The sequence below is a fragment of the Euwallacea similis genome, chromosome 15 (genome assembly GCF_039881205.1).
Source record: "Euwallacea similis isolate ESF13 chromosome 15, ESF131.1, whole genome shotgun sequence".
Taxonomy (NCBI): Eukaryota; Metazoa; Arthropoda; class Insecta; order Coleoptera; family Curculionidae; genus Euwallacea; species Euwallacea similis.
Genome location: NC_089623.1, coordinates 1,665,691 through 1,690,544, shown reverse-complemented (window position 1 = coordinate 1,690,544; position 24,854 = coordinate 1,665,691). Strand labels below are relative to the sequence as shown.

Sequence of the window (24,854 nt, the reverse complement as noted above, 5' to 3'; positions counted from 1 at the left end):
GTTTCATTATGATGCTTTGTGCCATCGCATAAATATTTTAATTGGTCATTAAGAGGTCGTAAAATGGTATTGCATATGTAGTTTCTTGTTTTGCGATGTTGATATTAACGGGAATGGAGAATTTGATGGTATTTCTATTTGATGGTATTTCTTTTTGATGGCTAAAATGTCGAGAAAAAAGAATATGAAAGTTGGAGCAGAATTTGAAGAAATGAACGAAGAAAATACACTGCTCTAAAGAATTAACGCACCATTAACGCACACATTGTTAAACTTTAGAATGAATTTTTCGCCGAAACTACCGGTCCGATTTTAATATGTTTTTCTTACAGAAATGCAGCTTCTGTCTTTCTAAATTGACCTGATGTTTAACATGCCATTAAAATTTAAAGTTCAGGCATATACAGGGTGTATAAGTAAAATCATATAATTTTATGTATGTAATTTATTACAAAACCATTTGTGGTTGGTTTTTGAATCACGCTTCCATTTCTTTTCTTAACTAAAATATTCGACTTTTAGTTTTAACGATCTAACTTAATTAAAAACACTTAAGCTATGGAGAAAACGCGATTCATTTGTTATTTTTTATTTGCTACGAACTGTCAAGACACTGACTTACTGTCAAATTATGAACAGTTGTAGACTTAATTAAGAACTAGTGTTTTCACCTCTGCTTCTAACGATATTCTGCCATTTACAATTCATGCTCGAAATTAATCTTCGAATATCGTCTTGAGCGATTTCGTTCCAGATTTCGACCAGAAGGTGCCCCACGTCTTGGGCGGCGGTCGTGACTCGATTTGTACCTTGTTCATTTCTTCTGATACACGCATCAGTTTCTTTTCACCGTTCAATCATTCGCAATATTGAAGTATGGGAAATACTAAATCTGTGTCCTACTTGGCGATAACTAAAAACTTCTTCGTGCAAAGCAACAACTTGAGCACATTCAGCAGACGTCAAATTTCTGTATTCGTGTTCCTTATTAACAACATTGATTCAATGATATTGAAAAACACTTAAATTTAAATTTAAGATGCAAAAACCAAATTTTGAAATGGTTTAAATCTCACTTTAACGCACAAAATGGGACGATTTGACAATAAGTTATCGTTTTGACAGTTTATGGCTAACAAAAAAATAACAAATGAATCGCGGTTTCTTCACAGCTTACTGTATTTTAAGTGTCTTTGATTAAATTAACACGTCAAAACTAAAAGTCGAATATTTCAGTTAAGAAAAGAGATGAAAGCATGATTCAAAAAACAAGTTCTTCAAAAATACACCAGTTGGTCGACATTATCGATAAATGACACACTTGATACTCACCACAGATGGTTTTGAAATGACATAAAATTACATGATTTTATTCATACACCCTGTATATTCCTAAAATTTTTATTTTAATGGCATGTTAAATATCAGGTCGATTTGGAAAGAAACAAGTTAAATTTCTGTAAAAAAAAACATTAAAATCGGACAGGTAGTTTTGGAGAAAATTCATTCTAAAGTTTAGCACTATTTTAGGTGGTACGTTAATTCCTTGGGGCAGTGTAGAAGCCGCTTTCTCTATTTCAGCGGAATCGTAGAAAAGTCTACATCAACCAAATCGAAGAAATATCTGTTGAAAAACTTCAAAAAAGATAACAAGCTGAGGAAGCTCCCGGCATGAATTAATTTCGGAACATCGAGACTTCATCCTGCATATAAGAGTGCTAATGGTTGCATGGGTTTAATGAAGAAGTAACATTTATTGGTATTGCCTGAGAACGTCGCCGCCAGTGTTTTCGCAAAGGAAAATTTACTGAAGAAGCCTATTTAGGAATTATTTCACTCTAATTCTCAAGCAGCTCGTTGAGAGAGTAACGAAGATGATTGAAGAACCGAAAAAAAACAGACAGAAAATATTATAAAGTTTATTCGAAAGCTTTATTACTGATAAAAAGGAGGAAAGTGAAATATTTTGATTAATAGGAATATTCTAATATAGCTTCCCAAATCTCACTTAACACACTACAAAAAATCATAATATATAGCTGTGTATATTAAACAAAATCTACAACTAGTTCCATCTTTGAAGAAAAGTGTGGTACTACCCAATTTTATCTTATTAGAGCTCACAGTACCCGCGTGACTTCAATGGTACTACCAGTACATTATATTGTTCTGGTGATTGCAAGCTTTCCCTAGCGTCTTACAGATGGCTCTGAGGTAACCAACATACTGCCTATTACAGGTAGTTTTCTTAATGAGGATCGGTAGAATTTGTCACATTCGCATAAAAGCAAGTAGATGTCGCTTACGTCGTCGTAGTTACTAGGGTCGAGGTATCATAATCACCAGCCACAGACTACAGTACTACATCTCATATACTCATATAGCAAAAAGTATGTTGTTTTTTCAAGAACTTTGACCGCCAATAGCATCTAAACGAGAAACTTTCTTCAAATAACTTTTGACCTAAATCTTATTGTTTTGACCCAAATAATCTCGTGATAGCATTTTTGACATTGATTTTCAGGATACCCTGTATATTTCTTTTTCTCACAATGATCATTCTGCGTTTATCTTGGTTGCTCTTAAATCAATAATTTTCTGATAAAATTATTCCAAAATAGGACCATTTATGACTGACAAATCTTTGTTTTCAATTTTGCTCTTGGAAAAGTCCAGGGCAATTTGACAACGAAAGTAAAGTAGAGAAGGGAAAATAACTAGAGAAATTATATTAGATCTAAAGTGAAAATTTTGGACGCAGAGATTTCAAGTTGATTATAGTAATAAACATTCTTTGAGACGGAAAAATTATCTCTAAATTTTTTTAAAAATTACCAAATAATTAAGTGGAGCAAATAAAAAAAAATTCATTGACTTGGCGGAAACAATTTTTCATCCAGTCAATTTCGATTGATTCTCGAGAAATTCAAGTATTAAGCGTAATAGACCTGCTCGCTCGCTGGATCTAACCCTTTCTGATTTTTACTTCGGTATTATCTAAAAAGTAATAACAGCTTGCTATAAAGATCACATTCTTAAACTCTTTCGTTTCCGCAATTTAAGGTAGTTACACTTTATATTTTTTTAAAATTTTACTTTACAGCTTTTTCAATCGCGATCACAGACTGGTGTTCCTGGTGTAATAAAATGTATCTTTGTTAGCATATCTTATATACTTTTATAAGCGGAATAATTTAAATATGCACTGTACATTAATAAATCTTAAAAATTCCGGTTGTAAACTCTCATTTTAAACACGAACTGACGCTTAAGTTTCGGATTTGACGTAGGTAGTATCTCTTTTTATGCATTACAATCTTGATTATAACTGGCAATTGCTTTTAAAATTAAATTACATAACTCACCTTGAACGATTATTTCATACACCTTTCATAGTCTAACAAATAACCATTAGATTACAAGAAAAACTATCTTGAATCTAAAAAGACAAAGACACGAATTAATAAATTAGAGACCCATCATTGTCTAAATACTCTAAAAGCAAGCTTACCTAGAATATTAAGGTTTTTTGAAAACTTTCTATTTCAAAGCAATATACCGAGTGAATATAGAGAGTGACGAGATCAGAGTTCTGCGGCCTGATGGTTCTATATTCGGTGGCAGAGGTAATGGCAGTAATTATTGGAGGAACTTTGAGTGTTTTGGGTTTATTATGCAAAATGAATTCTTTATGAGGTAAATTAAATACCCAAACTTATTTTTTAGGTCTGGGTCTTGAAGAACTTGTCCTCTCAGGCGAAGAGCTGGCATCTTCAAGTGAATAGCTCTCTCCACGGATTACCACACAGTAAAATTGAGCGTATAAAAGGAGCGTGAAGGACAGAATGAATAGAACTGATGATCAAAGCTGGGCCTTAGTTTAAGCCCTCAACTAGGGGTTTACGTTTAAAACCGCTATAGATAGATATGGATGTCGAAGTTCAGGTCCGGGGCTCCTCCAGATTTGCAAAGGTAATAAAAACTACTCAAACAGTACTTTAACATACATTTTATTACATTTCACTGAAAATGGAATGTGCATTAAACTAGTTTTATTAGATAATCTACTATTGTTACCCAGAACATCTATCAGTAGTGTTAATTATCCAATTTTAAACCGATGAGAAACCTCTAAATTCTATATACAGGATTTTGCAGAATATTTTACTTTATATGGAGTACCACTGCTGAAGCATCTCTTGATTTCAACCATCATTAAATATTCTGCAAAACGTGGGTTCCTGGACTAGAGCTCACAATAGGAAACAATAAACAATTGGACTTTAATCCTAGGGATCCAGTTATGGCACCTACTGGTCGAAGAACTACTAGAAATAAATATCCAGCGTCTACTAAAAAATAAAAAAAGCGCCCTAAAATACTCGTTTCCCTATAAACAATGTTAATAAATAATTAATGTATTAATAAATTACGAAGTTGTTAAGACCTTTAAATCACAAAGCTCAACTCAATACCGAGAAGGAATCTGGAATACTCCTGGAAATTAATGAAGCAATGGTAACCGAATTGGCAAGACACGTGAAGGTCTTTTTCAATTGAAGGCAGCATAAAAAGAAGATCACAGCATTGACTACACCTCGGCATCTTCAGTAAGGGTTAGGGTCATAAGGGGTGGCTCGAAAGCCCACATATCTGTTGTTTTTCCTGTGTTGAAATCCCTCTCCAGGTTTCGCATTGTAGTAAATAACCCGCCTAATCCCGAAGGGATCGATGTAGCCAAAACTGCCAGTTTTCTCCTCCCCAGGCCCGGTCTCCTCCTCATGATACGCCCTTGGAATATAATACCTGAACCCATCATTGGTCACCGACACTCCATCATATTCAGGAAATTGCTTCTCATAGCCATTTCCAATTCTAGCTTGACTAGTGTATCTTTTGGTTCCCCTATAGGTGTGTCCGTTGCGGTCTATTGGATAGGTAGGCCCATTCTGGAAGAACACTTTCTGCCCCAAAGGATTCACGTAAGGATTATACTCTAGAGAGTTCTGGCCGGCCTCAGTATAACTGGGCAGTCCATCATAGCCCGCATAGGGCCCCGTGGTGGACGTTTCATGGTATTGCAAGTTGTTGATGTCTTGCACGTTTGTTTTGAGGTACTCCAAGGGGAGGCCTGTTGAAGGTACCAGATCTGGTGCTATTGTAGTGCTCACGGTACTGGCCAACAACCCTGAAACGCCTCCAGGGTTGATTTCCACATATGGCTTTTCAGTGGTGCTGAGCAGACTTATTGAGGCTGGTAGAGCGTTGTTTGAGATCTCAACATGGGGCGAGATTTGTCCGATTTCCGGCTTGTAGGTGGTCGAGGAGACGATGCATGAAGCACAAGGGGTGGAAGGGGACGATATTGGTGGTAGAGGAGTAGACGAGACTACTAAACAGAACGTTTTTCATTGGTAATTAATTCGGATTTAAAGTACTTACTTCCATGAGGTGAAGGAGTGTATCCAATGGTCGATATTGATGGACGGACTGACACAGGACGGGCCTTGGCAGAAACCAAAGTCCCAGCTGATGCAGGGTATTTTTTCGCTGTTTTAATGGCATCGGCCACAGGTACGTTTCTTCCAACATACAAATTCTTGCTTTTGGTTATTCTGTAACCCGCATGGTCCGCTATGTAGTCTCTTTGCCGTAGAATTCCTGAAAAAGTAAATACAATGAAGATCAATATCATCGAATTCTTCAAAAGTTTATGGTTACAAACCATCATCATCTATCCAGGCATAAGTTCCAATCACGGTGCCATCTTCCAGTCTCTTCTCTTTCCGAAATTGGCCGCTCAGTGTTTGGTATCGAAAGTACCTTTCTGGTCCCTCATCGGTTTGAATGTGGTATTGGGGGTTAGAGGGTGTGTCGTAGCTGTTGGTGGTGCTGGTCAGCCAGGTTGCGTATATCAACTGCAAAGGAAATATGAGTGAGTCCAAGAGAGGTCAAATAAATTCAGAAATTGGGATATTTTCAATCTGAATGTGATTATAAGTTCTTTAAAGTCACCGAAGAAACTTACTGTAGAGCCTAGAAAAAAGTCGTAGGATTTGAAGGGATTGTCGCAATGGATCCAGACCATGGAACCATTTAAAACCACCCTATAAAAGTGGATGTCTTGACTGGGCCAAAGTTTCCAAAATATTATTTGGAACACTAATTTTCTTGAGACTTGTCAAAATCGTTGATCGCCATATACAGGGTGTTATGTTTTTTTACTATTTTATGCTTTTTACCTTTTTTTGGAACATCTTGTATGAATTCTGGTATCAAATTTAAATTTCTTTCTCAGTTTTATCCCAGTCAATTCCTTTTAATTTTTTGGTTTCTTGAAATATTTTCGTATCTTTCACCATTTTAATAGAATTTACAAAATATCTATCGATGGTGGGACCGTAAAGGAAGTACGGAAAAATAATCATCCGAGTCAGTTATCAACTATCTGAAGCGATTCGTTATACTTAATCAAATTTCTTAAAATCAAAATTATAAAAACTGTTAAAAATTTTCTTTAAAAAATGTAAAACTGCCACCCTGTATATTGAAAATGGTGCGTTTTTGAGTTACGATTTAGATATTTGGCCTCTCTTAAAAAGTAAATTGACTGCTGAAAAGCTCTTTAGAGATTTAATTTTTAGATTTTAAAATTAAACACAGACACAAATAGGAATTAAACCCATAAATTAAATAGACATGACTGGATCAAGGAACCAAATTACGTATTCGTAACCACTATCAAATGGTAATGATCTTGATCGCGATTCGTGGTGCTCGTCATCGTTTGCTCTGTGCATTTCGGTCACGTAAATAGAAATTGAAAATTGGTGCCGTTTTGGGTCAGTAATGAAATAAACAATGACAAATCTCGCGATTTTGCGTGAGTTAATGGCGATTTCCCTTCCTTTTATGGGCCTAATTTAATCGTCGTTACGTCGTCGTGCTCCTGGTCTCGTTTTGAAATTTTTGTTGACAATAATAGAAATGCAGACCGCAGCCAGCATAAAAAAATGTACGCAATTACGATTCCTATTGCTAATTCGGCTGCTAACACAAGCTCAATGTCATTACCATCAGCCTACGATTATTCAAAATTATACGTATTCAAAGTTTTGCTGGAATTTCTTTATCCGATTTCCGCGGTTAGGCTTCTGAACTGGGTCCTTTTACTATCAACCATGAAGTGAAGTAGTGACATCATCAATCTCGTTTACTGACAAATTATAAAGTAGGCGAAATACCCGCGATGAGTGGGCTAGATTTCAAAATTCCTGCCACCAAACATGGGCAAGAGTGGACGCGTAGCACGCCCGACCCAGCCTTTAGTGACTGCAATTGGCTGCAAAATTGGTTAGCAAATTTCAATGAGATCTTTGTAATATTTTGCAAAAATTCATGGAAACGTGGGTTTTTATATATTTTTCCACTTTGAACTACATGATCTTGCAAATACATCGGCCAATTATCCTCATAAGCAATCCTTGCACCCATTATCAATAGGAACTCCTTGAAAGGCGAAACATGATCATCAACTATAGATTGAAAAGGCATTCTTGTATGCTTTCCTTTCGCTTAATATGTTGCAAATGACAAAAACAGATATTGAGATAGGATTGGAGAAAGTTGTTCGGCAATAGTAGTTGTTGTCCCTTTCAGGAATAATATCTCTCAAATATGGTGTGAGTTATGGCACTTCCGGATATGCTGACACTGAACATGATGTATTATCGAGAATGGCGAATTTGCTGATAAATACGCGCAATCCTCGAGTAATTGGTAAAATTAAGTTGTTTACCTGTTAAGCAGCTGTAGTTTCTAATCAATTACCCTTCGTCAGGTACCAATGGAGATTGAGATTTGCGTTACTGTGGGCCAGAGCCAAATTAATTAAAAAAAAAAAAACAGTAATTTCAAATTTTAAACTCATAACAATAATCTAAAAATAATAAAATCTCGGTTCAATTTTTGTTGAATTGCACGTAAAAACCCGTGAATAACGGATATTTCTGACGCAGTTTCAATGTTCACTAACACCAAACAAATATTGCCATGTAAGGAAAACCAGGTCAGGAATTAGTAACAAGCTCAAACGAATGACTAAAAAATGCGATTGATTATTGATTGTTTCCTTGGGTGCTCATTTGAATATTAGCCGACCTTTGATGCGGTTTATTGAGATTAAATATTCTCAATTCACGTAGAAAATTGCAAAATTCATGCATGGTAAGTTTTCATCAAAATCGAGATATTCGGATAGACACTTTCAACTGAATAGCAAACAAATCAATTAATAAATAACCTTATATTTAAATGATATTAATTAGATTGCTAATCGGAAATCAGTTAAACCGCTTCCTCTATAGGGGATCAGGCAAGAACCCGTTATTACGTAATTTCATAGTCTTATCGATGTTATTTAACATTCAATAAAATTGCTTAAAAAATACTTTCTCCGCTGCTGGTGCGGCATAACGACCGTAATTATGTCAGGAGGAAATTAAAAAAGGTGCGAAATTTGCACAACGTTTTTAAAACCCATTTTCCGCATTATTTAGTCGTCAGACCTTTGTCTTAGTGTCTTCATTTTCTGAGGCTTAGATCAAGATCTGGTCAATGTAAGTCACGAGAAAATGCAAATGAACTGATAAACTGTTTAAAGAAAATCAAGTCGGGTTATTGAAACACCTCCATGTTACGCTGGGGTGGCATCGAAAGAAAAGTTGTGACTAAAAATCATAAAAAATGTTCGGGCTACCGAAAAGTGTTAGAATAAAAGCAGGTGAATTTAGATTGTTGGGAAGTCATGGGAGCATTCAAGGTAGGTTAGAGAAACGCAGGAACGATTTCGGGTTGAGTCAAGTGACTATACTGAAAGTCAAAATTGCCTGAGATTTTAATTTTTCCAGAAAACAAGCATTAAAAAAATATTTACAGTATTTTACTAGTTGAAAATTTAATAAAATTAATTAAAAAAAGTGGAAAGAAGAAAAAAGAAAACAAAGTTACAAAAAAACCAAGAAAGTCTACAAATCCGCTAACAAAAAAAGGTCATTTTTTTCTAAATGAAAAACAACACATTTAGTAACGTGTATTGCTTCCGTGAGCCACGGCGTCCATGCGATTTTTTCTGGTGAATTTGCTCCCATTTCAAGTTATTTATATATTGAGACTCAGCAAGATTAAGGAATATCCCATGCATGTTCTATTAGGTTCAAGTCTGGACTCCTCGGGGGTCACAGTAATAAAGTACTGCCAACTTCATTCACATACTCTCACGTTGTGTTTGCAATGGGTGGACGAGCATTGACGTACATTAAACAAAAATTTTAAATTAAAACAACATAAACAAGATATATACAAATTTAAGTGTTCGGTTAATTTTGCGCTTAAGTATAGAAAAACAAATCAATATACTGAGAAACCTTGGAAGAGTTAATGAGAGAGTCAGGTCACATCAGGATTTTGAAAAATCGTTAAAAAGTTAGGAGTCACGGTCGAAGGGTGTTAATAACTTTTTCAAGAGAATTAATTATATCTTGAAATCAAGTCCTGGGTCTCTTGGAAATAAAACTACAGTTATTTGCGTAACCTTATCAGGGTCGTAACATTTAAGAAGTAGAGAAGCTTTTAGGGTCTTTGATCTCTTTGAAAGCCATTCTATGCTTTTGGGTCAAATATGGGGGAAATTGATGTTTTTCACGAGAAGTTTTTCCAGGTTACCTTCAATGTTGGTCGTGTTTAATCGGATTACTTGCCAAAGAACGGATCTCGAACTACCTGAAGAATCTCATAATAGACTCCATCCGATCGGATAGTATAAATTATTGAATAAAACAACTGTAATGACAATTAGATTTTAACTTATTATACTTAAAATAAGTTTTTGATTACTGCGTTAAAACAACTCAGTTCGGTTATTTATTTCGGCAGATCTAAAGCGGTTGTTGTTTGATTATTTTTCGGTGAAATGATTATTAAGCAAAACGGCATCACAAGCCAGTCCGGCTCCAGCAATCATCCGAATAAGCACAACATAACGGGAACAATCCTTTTTTGTAATAGTAATACGTTTTTTAATAAAATAATTATCACTGTGTTCATCATTATCCTTTTTTTTCTGGCAACATAAATTGACAAAGAATTCGAGTTCTATATAGCAAAAGGAATTACGCAAGGATCGGTTCTGGGCTCACTCCTGTGGAACATCCTGTACGACGCGATACTGGAAGATCCGAAAGTCACCCATGTCGAATACGCTGATGGTATAACCCTTATGGTCTGTGGAGACGGCAGAGAGAAATTAATGGAGGAAACGGACTTTGCCATCTGCAAATGCGAGGGTGGCTCTCGGAACACTTGTTGAAGTTGGCCTCGAAAAAGCAGAGGCCGTCGTTCTCTGAGAAAAAATATATAGAGAAAATAGGTATTTCAGAATGAACGCTTTCCGGATAAAACCCGAGAAATTCATTCGATATTTAGAGATTCAATTTAGAGCAAATATGTACTTTGCGAAGCACGTCGTGAATGATTGCCAAAGTAGCTTAAAAAAGCTAGGCCAGCTTCAAGGGATAATACTAATGATAGACTTACAGGCAGATGTTCCCAAATGTCTAAAGGAAAACCCCGATACTGGTCATCTATGAGGGCCACATGATAGCCTCATAAGCAACCCAGGCGGCAGGACTGCACCAATCGATGTCCTCTTGGAGGAGCGAATCATGCTTAGTGCTTTCCCTCGGGTCACGATGGCAGACAGACGAGAGGTCAGATGAATGACCATCCTGAAACGGTACACAAGCCTGGAGGACAAGGGACAGAGGGCTAAACGACTGATCGCTGACTTAGATCTATGGACCTCATGCAAACATAGACGCCTGAACTTTTATTTAACTCAGTGTTCAGCGGATATGGTAGCTTCAAGACCTACACCCACTGAATAGGGAAAATGGGTCTGAATTAAGGGAACTGCGGAGTCGTCGATGCCGCAGCACGCTGCATTTTTTAATCCCCGTTATTCGAAGACCAGCAAGACGTGCTAGAAGAATACATGAGCAATCTAACTCCAACATCTCTCATCAACGGGATCTTGGTACCCAAGACAAAGTGGCATCGCTGTAGCCATGCCATTTCTGGGATGGTTAAGGAAAAACGTTATTTAAGATAGACGATAATCCCCAGTTTAGAAGTAACAGATAGCAGAATCTCTAAGCCCCCCGACACTGACGTTTTATCCCTCAGTGACTAATTCGGGTCGTTGTAGGCTGCAGGAAAAGGGAACCCGAAGTGGGTGCCCCAGCGAATCCCACACTATCTGGTCACCAGAGCATCAGATCGGATGTCTTTAGAAGATTTTCCTCGCAACAAAAAAAGGTTACCTTGAATGTAATTTGTTGATGAACTATCCTTAATCATTTATTTGCACTATTAAAAACGGACATCTTTCTGATTTTCAGGACGACACAATTGTTCAATGGCCTCTATCGAAGTTTAATTGGCGATGGTATCATTTCCTAAGACAATTATACCAAAGTACTTGACCTGGCCAGCATGTAAAACCTGCATTTCTGCAGTTAAAAACGGAAACTGCAGTCCCGTAATCGTTGTAAAATTTGTTGAAGTCGACGATTGTGCTCGTTATGGTCAGGAGCCATGACCAGAATGTTGTTGAAGTAAATAACGACGCCACTGAAAGGTTTCAATGGTGTGTTGGAAAATCGGAGGAATCTTCATCTTTGGGCAATTACTCATGTTCTGCGAAACAGGTTGGGAAAGAGCTTTTGAAGTGAGTCTTTGATCATATAAAGGTTCACTGATGTATTTATTACCTACGCAGTATAAAATAGTTTAGAGTCTTTTTCGATTTGATCAAAAAGTATTAATTTTTGATAGTTATGATGAATATCATATTTGTTCCTTTTTTCCCTACCAATTGAATGGTACAAAAATAATTGTAGGGTGCTATTTAAAAAAACTCACTTTTCTGAATTTAAAAATTCTAAATTTCAACAATTTTTTACTTCAAACTTTTTCAAATATTTTTCTTCATTGTTAAATTGTCTATAAAAATGTGTTACTTCAAAATTTACTTCATCAATTTATGTCAAATAGCCTTGTAAATCATTGAATTTTAGTAAACCTCTATAAGTCGAAAAAGCTCGAAAAATCAAAATAAATCAAAACCGTTGAGAATCAGTATTATATTGTATTATGAAAATTATGTTTATTTCCAACAAGAAATTTAAAATTATTATATTTAAAAAATGAAGTAAGGGTTAGTTTCCGGTGTAACCGGAAGTTATATGAGGTTGAAAATATTTTTACATCAGGTTTTTTCTACAAAACAAAAACACAAACTTAAAAAGTACATTAAACTTGTAAATTTCCACATACGGAATGTGTCAGCTCCCAAAGACGCACCCTGTATAATTGGACCATGTTTTTTGGTGTGTAAAATTTTTATTTGTAGTTTCCTACTTTCTGATGAATTATTGTAATAAAAAGTTAATAAAAAAAGGTTTGATTACGGTCGCTATGGAAATGAGAATGGAGCTTAGAAAAATGTTCAACTAAGTGGATCTATTTTTCAAAATTTCTCTGTAACAAAAAGGAAAATTGTAGTGGTGAGGGTTGATTGAACCGTTTTGGAACAAGCAAAAACTTTCGTGAAAAGTGAAAAACAAGAAACTTTCTCTTCCTGGCAACCCCATCTGGGTACATACTGTATAATCACTGAATTTTCGTGTTCCTTGCATTTTTTATTTTTTAGAAATTATGTAAAAGTTGTTTGGGGTTAGCTATAATAAAATTTATATATGAAATTCTGTTAGATCAGTTCATGGCCTTAAAACGGCTTATTAACATATAATTTTCGCACCATCTCTTCTTACCAGAATGAAGCAATTATTCAATTACTCATTTATACATGTTATGATTACAATTCGCTCTATTGTAATGAATAATCTTTGCCGACATTGAAATTCGTGGCAAGGTTAGCTTCATTATTATGCATCGGTATTGGTGACATTGAGTTTACATGTGGTGTGTTAATTGAAGAGCAACGATGTTATCGAATTCCTATATTTATGAGCAATTATGTATTATATCGAATGTTCTAAAGAATATTAAACCATAATAGAAAAATTAACCAATAATTTGGCTTTAAATCGCAGATTTCTCTGTGGGCAAATAAGTAAGAGAAATTATTATGGGGGACAAAGTTTACCCACAACAAAGGCTGTGCCTAATCGAATCGAAAAACGAAAGTAGTCTTTGGTTAAAGCAAATAAACGGTTAGTTTTTCACTAAAATACTAATGTATAGGGAAATGCAACAAAACAAGAGGATTCTGGTAATAGCCGTGTAATATGAGTGAAAGTGAATGAGTAATGATGGGTTTTGCAATAATGTCGAGTCGTCTGCCCGATTTAACTTCTTCTGAACTGAATTGGTCAAGCTCGTGTTCTACTTTCGTTTATCTGCTCATTCAGAAGAATAACGTTTGATACAAGATATTTCATATGACCGCCTTTGAATGTGTTAAAATAATGTAATATAATATACAGGGTGTTTAAAAAAGACGCCGCAATATTTAAGGAGGTGATTTCTCAGGTCATTTAGTGAAAAAGAGTCCCTATAAACATAGGTAAGGAAGTGTATTGTTTCCAAGATACAGGGTGTTCAATTTTTTTTAAATAACGGTTTTTCAAAAATAATTCAAAATCTTTTGACTGATTTTTGTGAAATTTAGTAACGTTGTTTGTGGTAATAAGGAGCTGATTTGGCCCTAACTAGATTAAAATTATTAGTGGCGTCAGGGGGGGACTCCTTACCCAAATTTATTAACAAAACAATGTATGCTACTGTCTTTAATTAAATTTCTATATTTTTTTAAGATAAAGCTACTAAAAATACAACTTTTTTGTCTCTTGAACTTTCGTCGCGTCTTGCTTCGTTTACGAGATAAAAAACAAAAACTATTTTATTGCTTGCCCGTTTATCATGCAAAAACGCCACAGGACTTAATAGTATTAATCTAGTTAGGGCCAAATCAGCCCCTTATTGCTACAAACAACGTTACCAAATTTCAGAACAATCGGTCAAAAGATGTTTGAATAATTTTTCAAAAATCATTATTAAAAAAAAATAAATAACACCCTGTATCTTGGAAACAATACATTTCCGGACCTACGTTTATAGGAACTTTTTCCCATTAAATGACCCGAGAAATCACCCCCTTAAATATTGCCGCGGCTTTGCTAAACACCCTGTTAAGGGGGTGGAATTAATTCGTAGTGCTTTCCAAAAGGTGACCTTACTCAACTACCCATGGTTACACATAGAAAAGTAAGTGTTCTCCATAAAGCTACTGAAAAGTCGCATTTCTTCCACTATGTGCCACTTCGTTATTGTGTTCCTAACATTTTGTTGTGCGTTATCAAACACGTCGATGTTTGTGCCTGAAAAATTATTTTTGTGGAGAGCGTTATCATCACTTCCACATGAAGAAAAGTACCGTGGAAAGTCACCGTATTTTAATAGATGTTTATGGTGAATATGCTCTAGCTGAGCAAACGTGCAGAAAGCGGTTTGCGCGGTTCAAAAATGGAAATTTTGACTTGGAAGGCAAGGAATGTCCCGAACAGCCGAAAAAATTCGAAGATGAAGAATTGATCACATTGCTCGACGAAGACTGATGCCGAACACTCCTAGAGATGTCCGAATCTTGGAGTTGACTCATCGACAGTTGGAAAACGCCTCAAAGCCAGTTAAATGATATAAAAGCAAAGAACGTGGGTCCCACATGAGTTGAAGCCAAAGAACGTCGAACGAAGTTTAGTCACCAGTGAGCAGCTATTCCAACGGCATGCAAAGAAGAGATTTTTGTATCGAATATTCACTGGCGACGAAAAATGGGTGCGGTACGAAAAAAATCGTGGAGTTTGCCCGGTCATGCATCGATATCATTTCCCAAGCAGAATATTCATAAGAAGAAGATCATGCTGTGCATATGGTGGGATCAACTGGGCGTAACCATCACTGGGGACCCCTACAGACTTCAATTGATGCACTTGAGCCAAGCATTAAAGGAACAACGTCCGCGATTTGAGAATCGACATAAAGCGATTTTGCTCTACGACAATGCCAAACCCCATGGTGCAAAAGTCGTGAAAACTTATTTGGAAACTCTGAAATGGGAAGTTCTGTCCCATCCGCCATACTCACCTGACATTGCTCCATGTGATTTCCACTTGCTCTGGCCCATGGCGCATTGCTGGAGCAGCGCTTCGATAACTACGAAAGTACGAAGAGATGGATCGATTTATTTATCGAATCTAAAGATGGAGAATTCTTTCGACGTGGTATCCGCGTTTTGCCAGAAAGATGGCAAAAAGTAGTGGAAAATGATGGACAATACTTTGAATAATGCCACTGTAATGATATTTTTATAATAAGCCATCGAACTTTGTGAAAAAACGCTACGAATTAATTCCATCCCTTTATAATATAATATAATATAATAAAAATAATTAAATAATTTTTTGTGTCAAATGTAGAATTTAGCGACTTCGTCATGGGGCGTAGTTTCGGAAATCTTTGAACCATCCGACTGTTGAACCAAATACTAAACCATATTACGTAATGGGGACAATTAATGTTGAGAAGAAAAATGTCAAAAGTGCAACAATAATTTGTACAAATCGTGCCAAACATGAGGCATCTTAAACCATTTATTTCTTGCAGGTTTTTCTCGCTTCTACTGATGTTAGCTTCAACTTTCACCCAATTGTGTCATAAGAAATAATTATTTAACGGCGGAAACATGTGTGAGTGCTCGATTGGTTCTTGACCAGCGTTTTATTGTAATTTAAACTTCAACTGAAATGCAATTAAAGCAAAATGAAGAGTTAAAACAGAAACAGTTCGATTTTATCCTAAAAGGAAATTTAAAGATGGCCTAATATTACTAATTTGCCCTACTTTTCAAGTTTTCTGTTCAAAAGGTTCTTTAGTTATATTTGATTCACATAAAAACTTTTCCTTAGAGACGCTTCTTCAATTGGCCAAATGTTCCATCTGGTCATCAGCCTACGCTTAAAAATGATCTCGAAAACGTGACCTTGATAAAAAAAAAGTGAAAATCGTCTGAATATTGATTATTTGTATGTTATCGATTCTGTAAATAGGCCTTTCTCACAAGATATCAAAAAACTCACCATGGAAGTTACAGATATTACAGGAAAGATCACAAGAATCCAGAACATGTAGAGAGGGACCATGCGGTAGACTAAAGATGTGCCGAGATTTGGGACAACTAAAAGACAACTTTTCCTCTTAGGTAACTCACTTACCAAAATCCGAATAGCGAAGGATAGGTACTACTTATCACCTATATGCCCAAAATTCGCAACACAAAGAGGTTCAAGTTTGCTCTGTAAGGGGGACAAAGCTCATTAGCGAACGCTTGCTTATTTGGGAGTTGCAAATCAATTTTACTTCATGGTTGAAGTATGACTGATTCAGATTTAGCTGACGCGACCTTGAGGCTCATTGAGTTTAGTATGTCGAATATTTGGGATGCATGGGACATAAGACAGGCAACAAGAGATTTCCTGCAGTGCTGCTTGGTGTACTGTCTGCACTGTACAGGATGTCTTTAGCTAAATGGTCATTGGAAGTATTTAGAGAACCTCGGAAGCTAGATTTGAGAGAGAGGTGTCAAAATTGACAAAAGATTTTTGCTAATTTTGACATAAAATAATTTTTATCTCTAGAAATTTACTCTTTAGGTTATCAGTATGTTACATAAAGTTGACTTGAAATTCAACTTAAAATCATTAAAAAAAATTAAAAAACAGTAATTCCAATTAAAATAACAAAGTTGTTATCAATTTTCGACACTTCCGGAAGAGCCGTCTTTTTCTTTCTGATTGTAGACTTAAATGGCCGCATACCAAATTGTGATTTTCCAGCTTTCGCGGTTCTATAAATACTTCTAGTGAGCACTCAGCTATTGAGCACCCTGTATGTATATGATGAAAGTCAATTCATTTTAAACGCATGTCGCACGAAGTATCGACCAACAGACTAATGTATTCAAATGTTGTTCTGGAAGATTTGTCAGAGCAGATTAATCGATGTCTTGTCTCATCCATCATTGGTGTGCTGGTGAATAAACCTCTTATAAACCTTGAAAACTTGTTATCGAACTGTTCTCTATTTTCTGCTTTGATCATGAGCGGCAAGTCCTCCGCATATACAAATGACTGATAACTCCCTCCATATCTTGTCGCAGGACCTTGTTGTAATAGATGTCTCACTGTGTTTGTATCATTTGTCTTCACTGTGCTCATCCTCACTATGCTCCAGATGAGCAAACTACTGAACTTATTCAGCAAAGTTGGGTTGCATTTGGCAGACTTCCTGCAGGTTCTTCGCAGACATGTTGAGGTGCAGTCACCATTTTTTGAGGCATCACTGATAGGTCCTCATGTTTGATCATTTTATGGAAATTTTGAGTAAAATTCTTTTTTTTTTCGTTGTATTTCGAAATTCAAATGACAGAGTCATCCGCATATACAAACGAATGAGCCCATTTTCTCCATTTCTTCTAAGATCTTGTTATTGAAGATAATAGTAGAGGACGCTCTACGCCTCTAATATGAAGGTGCCTGTATGGTTTTTCCACAGCGATTCTATCATCCTCGGGGTGCTCTAGACGAGCGATTGATCGCATTCAGCTGAAGCAACGGTACCCAACTTCAAAAAAATCGGTTAAAAGATGTTTGAATTATTTTTCAAAAACCGTTAGTTAAAAAAAAATTAACACCCTGTATCTTGGAAACAATACATTTCTGGACCTATGTTTATAGGAATAACCATCATCATAAAATTCCCATAAAATGACGTGAGAAATCACCCCCTTAAACGTTGCCACGTCTTTCTTAAACACCCTGTATTATATATTTTTTACGATTTATACGAGGTTTTATAAAGGTGGCAGATCAGATCGTGTTCCGGGCATTATTCCATTCTCGGTGCTTAATATTTCCTCATGCACCCAAGCCGCGGCCAGCCTAATCTAAACACCCGCAAAGAGAACCTTTTATTTCAATTAATAATATTACTCAGCCATTAAGTTTCGCCATTACATTTGATGGTTTAAGTGTTATGCATAATCCAATTACTTAATGAAAAGCTTTAAAGAGATTCGGAAATAAAGAGTTACATAATTTGAGGAAACGGATGGCTGACGTGGAGGAGAAAAAACTTGAGGAAATTAAATTAATAAGACTAGCTATTAAAAAAACAATGAACTATAGGAAGGAAAGAACAAAACATTATTAAGAGCTTTCGATGGGCAGTTATGAATTAAGTTTTGGTGAATGGCTTCGATGTATGTTATAATCTATTGTGACCTATTAGATTACTTATTTAATTGCTTAGGTTTATGATCAACGATAAAATTGCGTTTCTTCAAATAAATTACTAAATTTAATCAATTTTTCGTTTGTTTTTGTTCTAAATTATAACCGTTTTTTGACGTTAATTTCTTTGCTTTTTTTTATTTCTAACTTTCTGTACTTCTCAACTACTCCTTAACCATTAATTATTTGCGAACAATTCCTGATCAACGTTATTTGTAATTCTTAATGGCTGGGTTAAATTATTTCATACTTCACCTACCAGGTTAAATTTTACTGCCTCTTCATCAGCAAATATTAAAAGGACATCCCGCCTATTCATTTCATTGGGTTCGCATTTGTGGAGGTGTTAAGTCGCGTTAGTTACTAAATCGCAGAGTCTACAGGGTGTTTCTTAAGCACACAGTCCACATTTAAGGGCATAATTAAAATAAGAAAAACAAGTTCGTACGGACTATGTCCAAAATATATTTCTATAAACAGAAACAACAAACAAAAAATACAAAATACAAAAAAGTTGATAGAAACTTCATAGAAAAAGTTTCTAACAACTTTTTTGCATTGTTACCCTAGGTACATCTTAAATTTGCACCGTATGTTTAGGAAACATTCTTTATATAACCGGGATTGAAAACAATAAAAAATCCGTGAAATTCAAGTTACTTGCACCCAAATTCTGAACAGCCAAAATAGAACTAAACTGTAAGCGGTCGAAGACAATCAATCATTTAAGTTGGACTTATGAATTTTTTTTTGTGCTGAATTAAGATGACGAATCAGTTTTTAAATCAACTTATCAAAATACATAGTGTTTCAAAAAGGTTGTGCCAAACTTAAGAAGGTTATTGGATACCTTACAGTGAATATTTTTGCATAGAAACCCCTAAGGCCGTTTTGGCTTCAGAGCCATTTCTGTTCAAAAGACTTCGATATTCAACTTAAGCGAATAAAATAATTGTTAAGAAAATACACTCTTTTTGTCTCCTCTGTTTAATTAAGGACGTTTATTAAAACGTTCCTATAGAAATACAGGATAAAATATTATTTTAATGTGACAGTGCACCTGCAATTTTTGTCCATACTGTGCAGGATTATGTAAATCAATATTTTTATGGGCGATGGATCGGAAGAGGCGGACTTATCAGGTGGCCAGCGCGAAGTTCCGATTTAAGCCTGTTGGATTCTTTCCTCTGAGGTTACATCAAATCATTGGTGTGTTAAACTCCTGGAGCCATCCAAGAAGAACTGTTAGAAAGAGTGGCGTAGCCTCTCTTTTGGTGCAGCAAGATCCGCACATCTCACAAGGGGTGCACGATTCAATGATTGAAAGAACAAATTTATGTAACCAGGTGGGAGGTTATCATTTTGAACCTTAATTATATACTTATTTGCATTATCTTTAATAAAAATGAATTAAATGTCGAAGTCTTTTGGTGTCAACGAGTTACTATTACATTTTTGAACAAAAAATTACTCTAAGCTAAAACTGCTCATTTTTGACTAGAGATTTCCATGCAAGAATTATTTACCGCAATGTCGCCTATAACCTCCTTAAGTTTGACACAGCCTTTTTGGAACACCCTGTATGTAGAGTCCATTGAAGATCGCTTCAAAACTTCCATTATTAGTTTTCTCTACATTTTCAGTAGTTCTCTTCGCGACCCAACAATTGTACGCAACAGCCCGGACTGGCTTCAAGAGAAATGGTTGTTCGATTTTGGAAAAATCCGAAATAACTTTTGAGTTATTTCGGACTTTCTTTGGAAAGTTAATCAGTTAGTTAGGAGTAGTCTCACCTGATCTAATGTAATTTTCCGGGTTATTTCGAGGGAATCACCTGAACCAACCTGAGATATGGTAATTTGGAGGTAATTTCTCGCAGGGAAAACTCTTCTCCAAAAAGGAGATTTCCATAGTTGCGCTGTATTTTACAATTTCCTGCTCGAATCAATTAAAATCGCTTAGTTACAGGTATATTATTTGTGGGTTTGCAATTCTCATTAGCTCCGACCATACATATGTTCAGCCTACTATACGCGGACAAATACACTTCGTTTCTGCCTCCCACAAACTGTCCTTTAATTCCTCACACCCTTGTATAATTAACGCTTTTTTAAGCTACTTTGTTGCGGCCGACCTTGTATCTAATCGCTGAAATGTTTAATTCATCGCTGAAAACTCATTGTTCGGTGCCGCCAGTGATTTGGCAAAGAAATCGCTTCTAAAAATGGTAAATAGTAATGAATTGGGTAAGAAAATTCTTAAAAGAGAATCAAACTTGTGACCAAAACAGGGCAACTTTTACTACAGCGTTACCGAAACAGTGGCTGGGCAAGAGACATTCAGAATTCTGAAGCGATGATGAAAACATTATTGTAAGTGTTCGAAAAGGTTATTTAATACCGAATTTGAAATGTTGAGACATTAACATTTTGCTTAAGTCCGTTTTCTAAAGCCGCTGGTTAACTGTTGCACGCTAGGGCGTCCACGCGGCCCAAGTACCTCAAGCACCTGAAGACATTTCTTAGGTGAAACGTTGCATCAATCTATGGCACAATTACCAAATTTAAAGTCGCCTCACTTTCCTATGAATGAACGGAATGTCGTTATGATCCACGTAAACGAAACCATAATGATCGAATGCTCGCTGAGGTCATCGCGAGCAGTCGTTTTGGTCTAGAGAAAAAGGATGAGTAAACGTGTGAAGTGGATCACTAGGCGGATCTCGCTCCAAATTTCTTGAATTCATTTAAATGCGCTTCTGGTGGTCTATTGACATTGAATTTTTATCAATTCGTGAATCGCATTCTCGAGCCTTTTTAAAGAATTTTCCTCGGAATTATGAAAGTTGGCGCATATTCCATTGTGGCGTGTTACGTAACGCGCTTAGCTAACACACACATTATTCTAATTATTATTCCCATAGAGAATAAACAAATACCTGTATAATGCCGGAATTGAAATTAGTGCATATGTGCAAAAAATTTAAAAACCATTAATACGAGAATAATGGCTTTTCAGTAGATAAAACCGAGTTATGAGGCGGAACGCATTGTTGAGAAATCTGATGAGAAAATTGGGAAAACCCTGGGCGTTGGCAGATTATTGTTTTTGCATTACCCACTTCTATGCGTTTTCTTCATCTAGGTCAATTTGCATAATGTTTGCATATTGTCAATTGAAGGCTATCTGCTCGCGGCTTGGGAAATGCACGACATATTTTCAGATCCTAACCGAGTTCAAAGTGAAAAATTTCAGATGGCAACTTGATAGGAAGTAGTACTATTATTCAGTACTTTCACATAACGACACACCCTAACATGACTTGAATATTCGAAGTTAGGTAAGTGGTCTCTTGTAGAGGCAATTCGCTAGGAAATTGTAGGTCTAGTTGCATATGTGTAATAGATCCCTCAATTACTCAGATTACTCCTTAATTGCCTTAGCTAATTTCTCAATTCGACCTCATCAAACGAGGGAATTTGCACCATCGCGCTATTAATACCTATTAACCCATATAATCCGTAATAACTCTAGGTTCCCTTGATTTGTGGACTGTCCCTGTTCTTTTCGCAATATGTTATAATTTACGTGTTATATGCTTTGGCGTAAGCTTGGTATGCTGGTTATGCAATTTTTAATACCACATGAACTTGCTGGGACACCAACCTTTTATAAGGTCGCCGATTAATAAGTCGATTTCTTCGATTAAATATATGTTTACACAATCGCTTAGGAGCTAAGGTTTGCGGTATGATTTCCCCGTGGACTCTCACTGGAAAGCTTTTGATGATGCTCCAGCAAGTTGATGATTTTAGGCACTAAACGAAGTTCTAGTCTGAATTGATTTTCCGGGAAAAGGTATTTGCGTAACTTTCGTCGAAGCAAAAAGCACCCTGCAGTCTGCAACTCCCCTCATTTGCACCGGAGTCGCGTTGCTTGCCAGGAACCACTTACAAGACTCCACTGCGTCTCGTCTCTCTGGACCAAAGCTGGTCGCTAATGTAATATCTAACATTTTCATCCATTTCCTGTTTTGGTCTTCAGGGAAATTACTATAACTCCAGGGAAATTGCTATAACTCCTGATCCACCTTCATGGTGATATACTATGAATTCAATGGGCGTCAAATTTTGAAACTCACCAGAACCAAAGAAACCCCAATATTCCTCATGATTCCCTCCAATTATCACAAATCACTCGTTCGCGCTAATAAAAAAATTCGTTCGTTTATGAATAACAATGCTAGAGCATCTGCATCCGCAAACAGCTCTGTATCATCCGCGAAAGTCCGAACCGCGACCACTCACCGACATGCAACTTCTGCACGAATCCCGGCCGGCATGTTCGAAATGGTCTCGGATTGCGAATTGGTTGTGGTAGTGCTGGTACTGCTGGTAGTATTTTCCCCGCCAAGTCAGAGGTCGACTTCATCGTAATCTACGTAATCTACATTGTTAGTTATTTGGTTATTTATGTTCCTGTTGTTTTATGGTTGCGGGTAACGAGAGGCCCTCAGATGGAATGCCATAAACTCAAAGAGACATTGATGGAAAATACAGGGTGTTCGTTAATATCGTGCCAATTTTTCAGGGTGTGATTCCTCAGGTCACTTTATGAATAAAAGTTCATATTAACATACGTCCGCAACAATCCAGGTTTTAGTTGTAGAGGGCTGAAATTTTTCATTAGATATTACTTTAAATGTTACTTTCAATTTCGGCGTTAATAGGACATGAAATCCCGTACTAAGGAAAGTAATTCTATTGCTTAACCAGTGGCGTCCCTGCGCACATGTCTTCCGATATTATTTAGGAAAAAAGAGACACGCCCCTGGCATTCTTTCGCAGCAATATTTTTTCTGATTAGGCTGGCCAATTTTACATGAAACAGGTCCCTTACGCTTTTCTTTTAGACGAGCCGTTCTTGATTAAAACAATAAAAGTTTATTATTTTACATATATTAAATATTATGTATTTTATAGTCGATTATAAGAAACCTTTTTCATGTAGAATCGGTCAGCCTAATTAGAAAAAAATTCCCGCCAAAAATGTCAGTGACTTACCACTTTTTTCCTAAATAACACCGAAAGACATGTATGTAGTGACGTCAGTTGTTGACTAATTTAATTACTTTTTTTTTTAAATTAAAACACGGGGTTTTATGCCCTATTAACATACACCGAAACTGAAAACAATATCGAAAGTATTTTCTGAGAAATTTAAAAATAACGATTTGAAAAAAACTTCAACTCCCTGCATGGACATATGTTTACTAGAATTTTTCTGCATAAAATTGCCTGAGGAATCGCACCCTGGAATATTAGCACGACATTAAGGAACACCCCGTATAGTCACAGTTTCGATTATTTTTAAATTCCAATGTTCTGGAATAAAGCTTTTAAGAATTTACCTAAAATACCTGAAAGCAGAAAAGGGACGCAAAGGAAAAAAACTGAAAACGGTAGCTACTAATATAAATCAGTAAGGGAATGCATATTTTGCGAACTAGAGCGATTTTGCAAGACAAGTGGAACGAGTTCCGATACGAGTTGCACAAAATAACATTTTCTAATGATTTTTTTTACATATTTTAAAAAAATTTTATTATGCGGCAACCACGAAATCAGACGAAAAAAAGCAGAAATTTGGACTTTTGAAGTTGTGCTGAGTATTCGCAGAACAATTACAGTAACTATTTTTGTTACTGGTCCCATTTGTTAGCTGTGTTTCGAAATGAAGCTTTTATTGTGTTTAAGGTAAGAAATGAAACCCGTTTAGTCACCGGTTGCAGATGAAGAAAATTGTCACTTATTTGTCAAATTGAAAGAAAAAAAACTTCCTAATTTTTGCAAATATATTAACAATTTTCTTAATAAAAACCGGTAACTAAACAGGTTTCATTTCCGTATTAGTTAAATAATCATAGTAGGTAGATACTTTCATTTCGCAACGCGGTTAACAAATAGGACAAGAAACACAATGGTTGCTGCAGTTGTATACATACGGGGGCAACTGGAATAAGATCAAGTTATACAGTGTGTCTACTTAATTTGGAATCATATGGAAAACGTTTTTATTATTAAGTTTACAAATAGGTTTATTCTTCATAATAAGTTCTGCATGATTTTAAACCTAAAATGAAATAATCAGACATCAAATTTTTAGAGTCGTAGATCAGCTTTTTTATATACGTAAATTTTACCCAAGAAAATTTCATTATTGTCAGTTTCAATCATATACATTTATCTCTTGTTTATTGATAACATGATGACTTTTTGTCTCTTAATATGTTCCCATAACAATTGCGCAATTTAAATACGTTATTAATGCATAACAATTATTTATTTTGCTAATAGGAGAAGACAAAGAGTAAATAATTTGTTTAACAATATAGGATTATTTACTTTAGTTTTAAGCCATTCCATT

General features: G+C 35.9%; 1 protein-coding gene across 2 annotated transcripts; it reads right to left on the bottom strand.

Moving 5' to 3' along the window:
- Positions 1 to 4,031: 4,031 nt before the first annotated feature.
- On the bottom strand, positions 4,032 to 22,817 carry LOC136413731 (uncharacterized). 2 transcript variants are annotated; one of them, XM_066397430.1, is made up of 4 exons: positions 22,570 to 22,817; positions 5,726 to 5,918; positions 5,443 to 5,661; positions 4,032 to 5,389 (listed from the first exon to the last, which is right to left on the bottom strand). In XM_066397430.1, the coding sequence occupies exons 1-4, from the start codon at positions 22,597 to 22,599 to the stop codon at positions 4,608 to 4,610; spliced, it is 1,224 nt and encodes a 407-aa protein (XP_066253527.1). In that variant the 5' UTR covers positions 22,600 to 22,817; the 3' UTR covers positions 4,032 to 4,607. The 2 variants fall into 2 exon arrangements, with proteins under 2 accessions (XP_066253527.1, XP_066253526.1); XM_066397429.1 differs by having other exon boundaries at positions 4,033 to 5,392; positions 22,570 to 22,815.
- Positions 22,818 to 24,854: the final 2,037 nt, after the last annotated feature.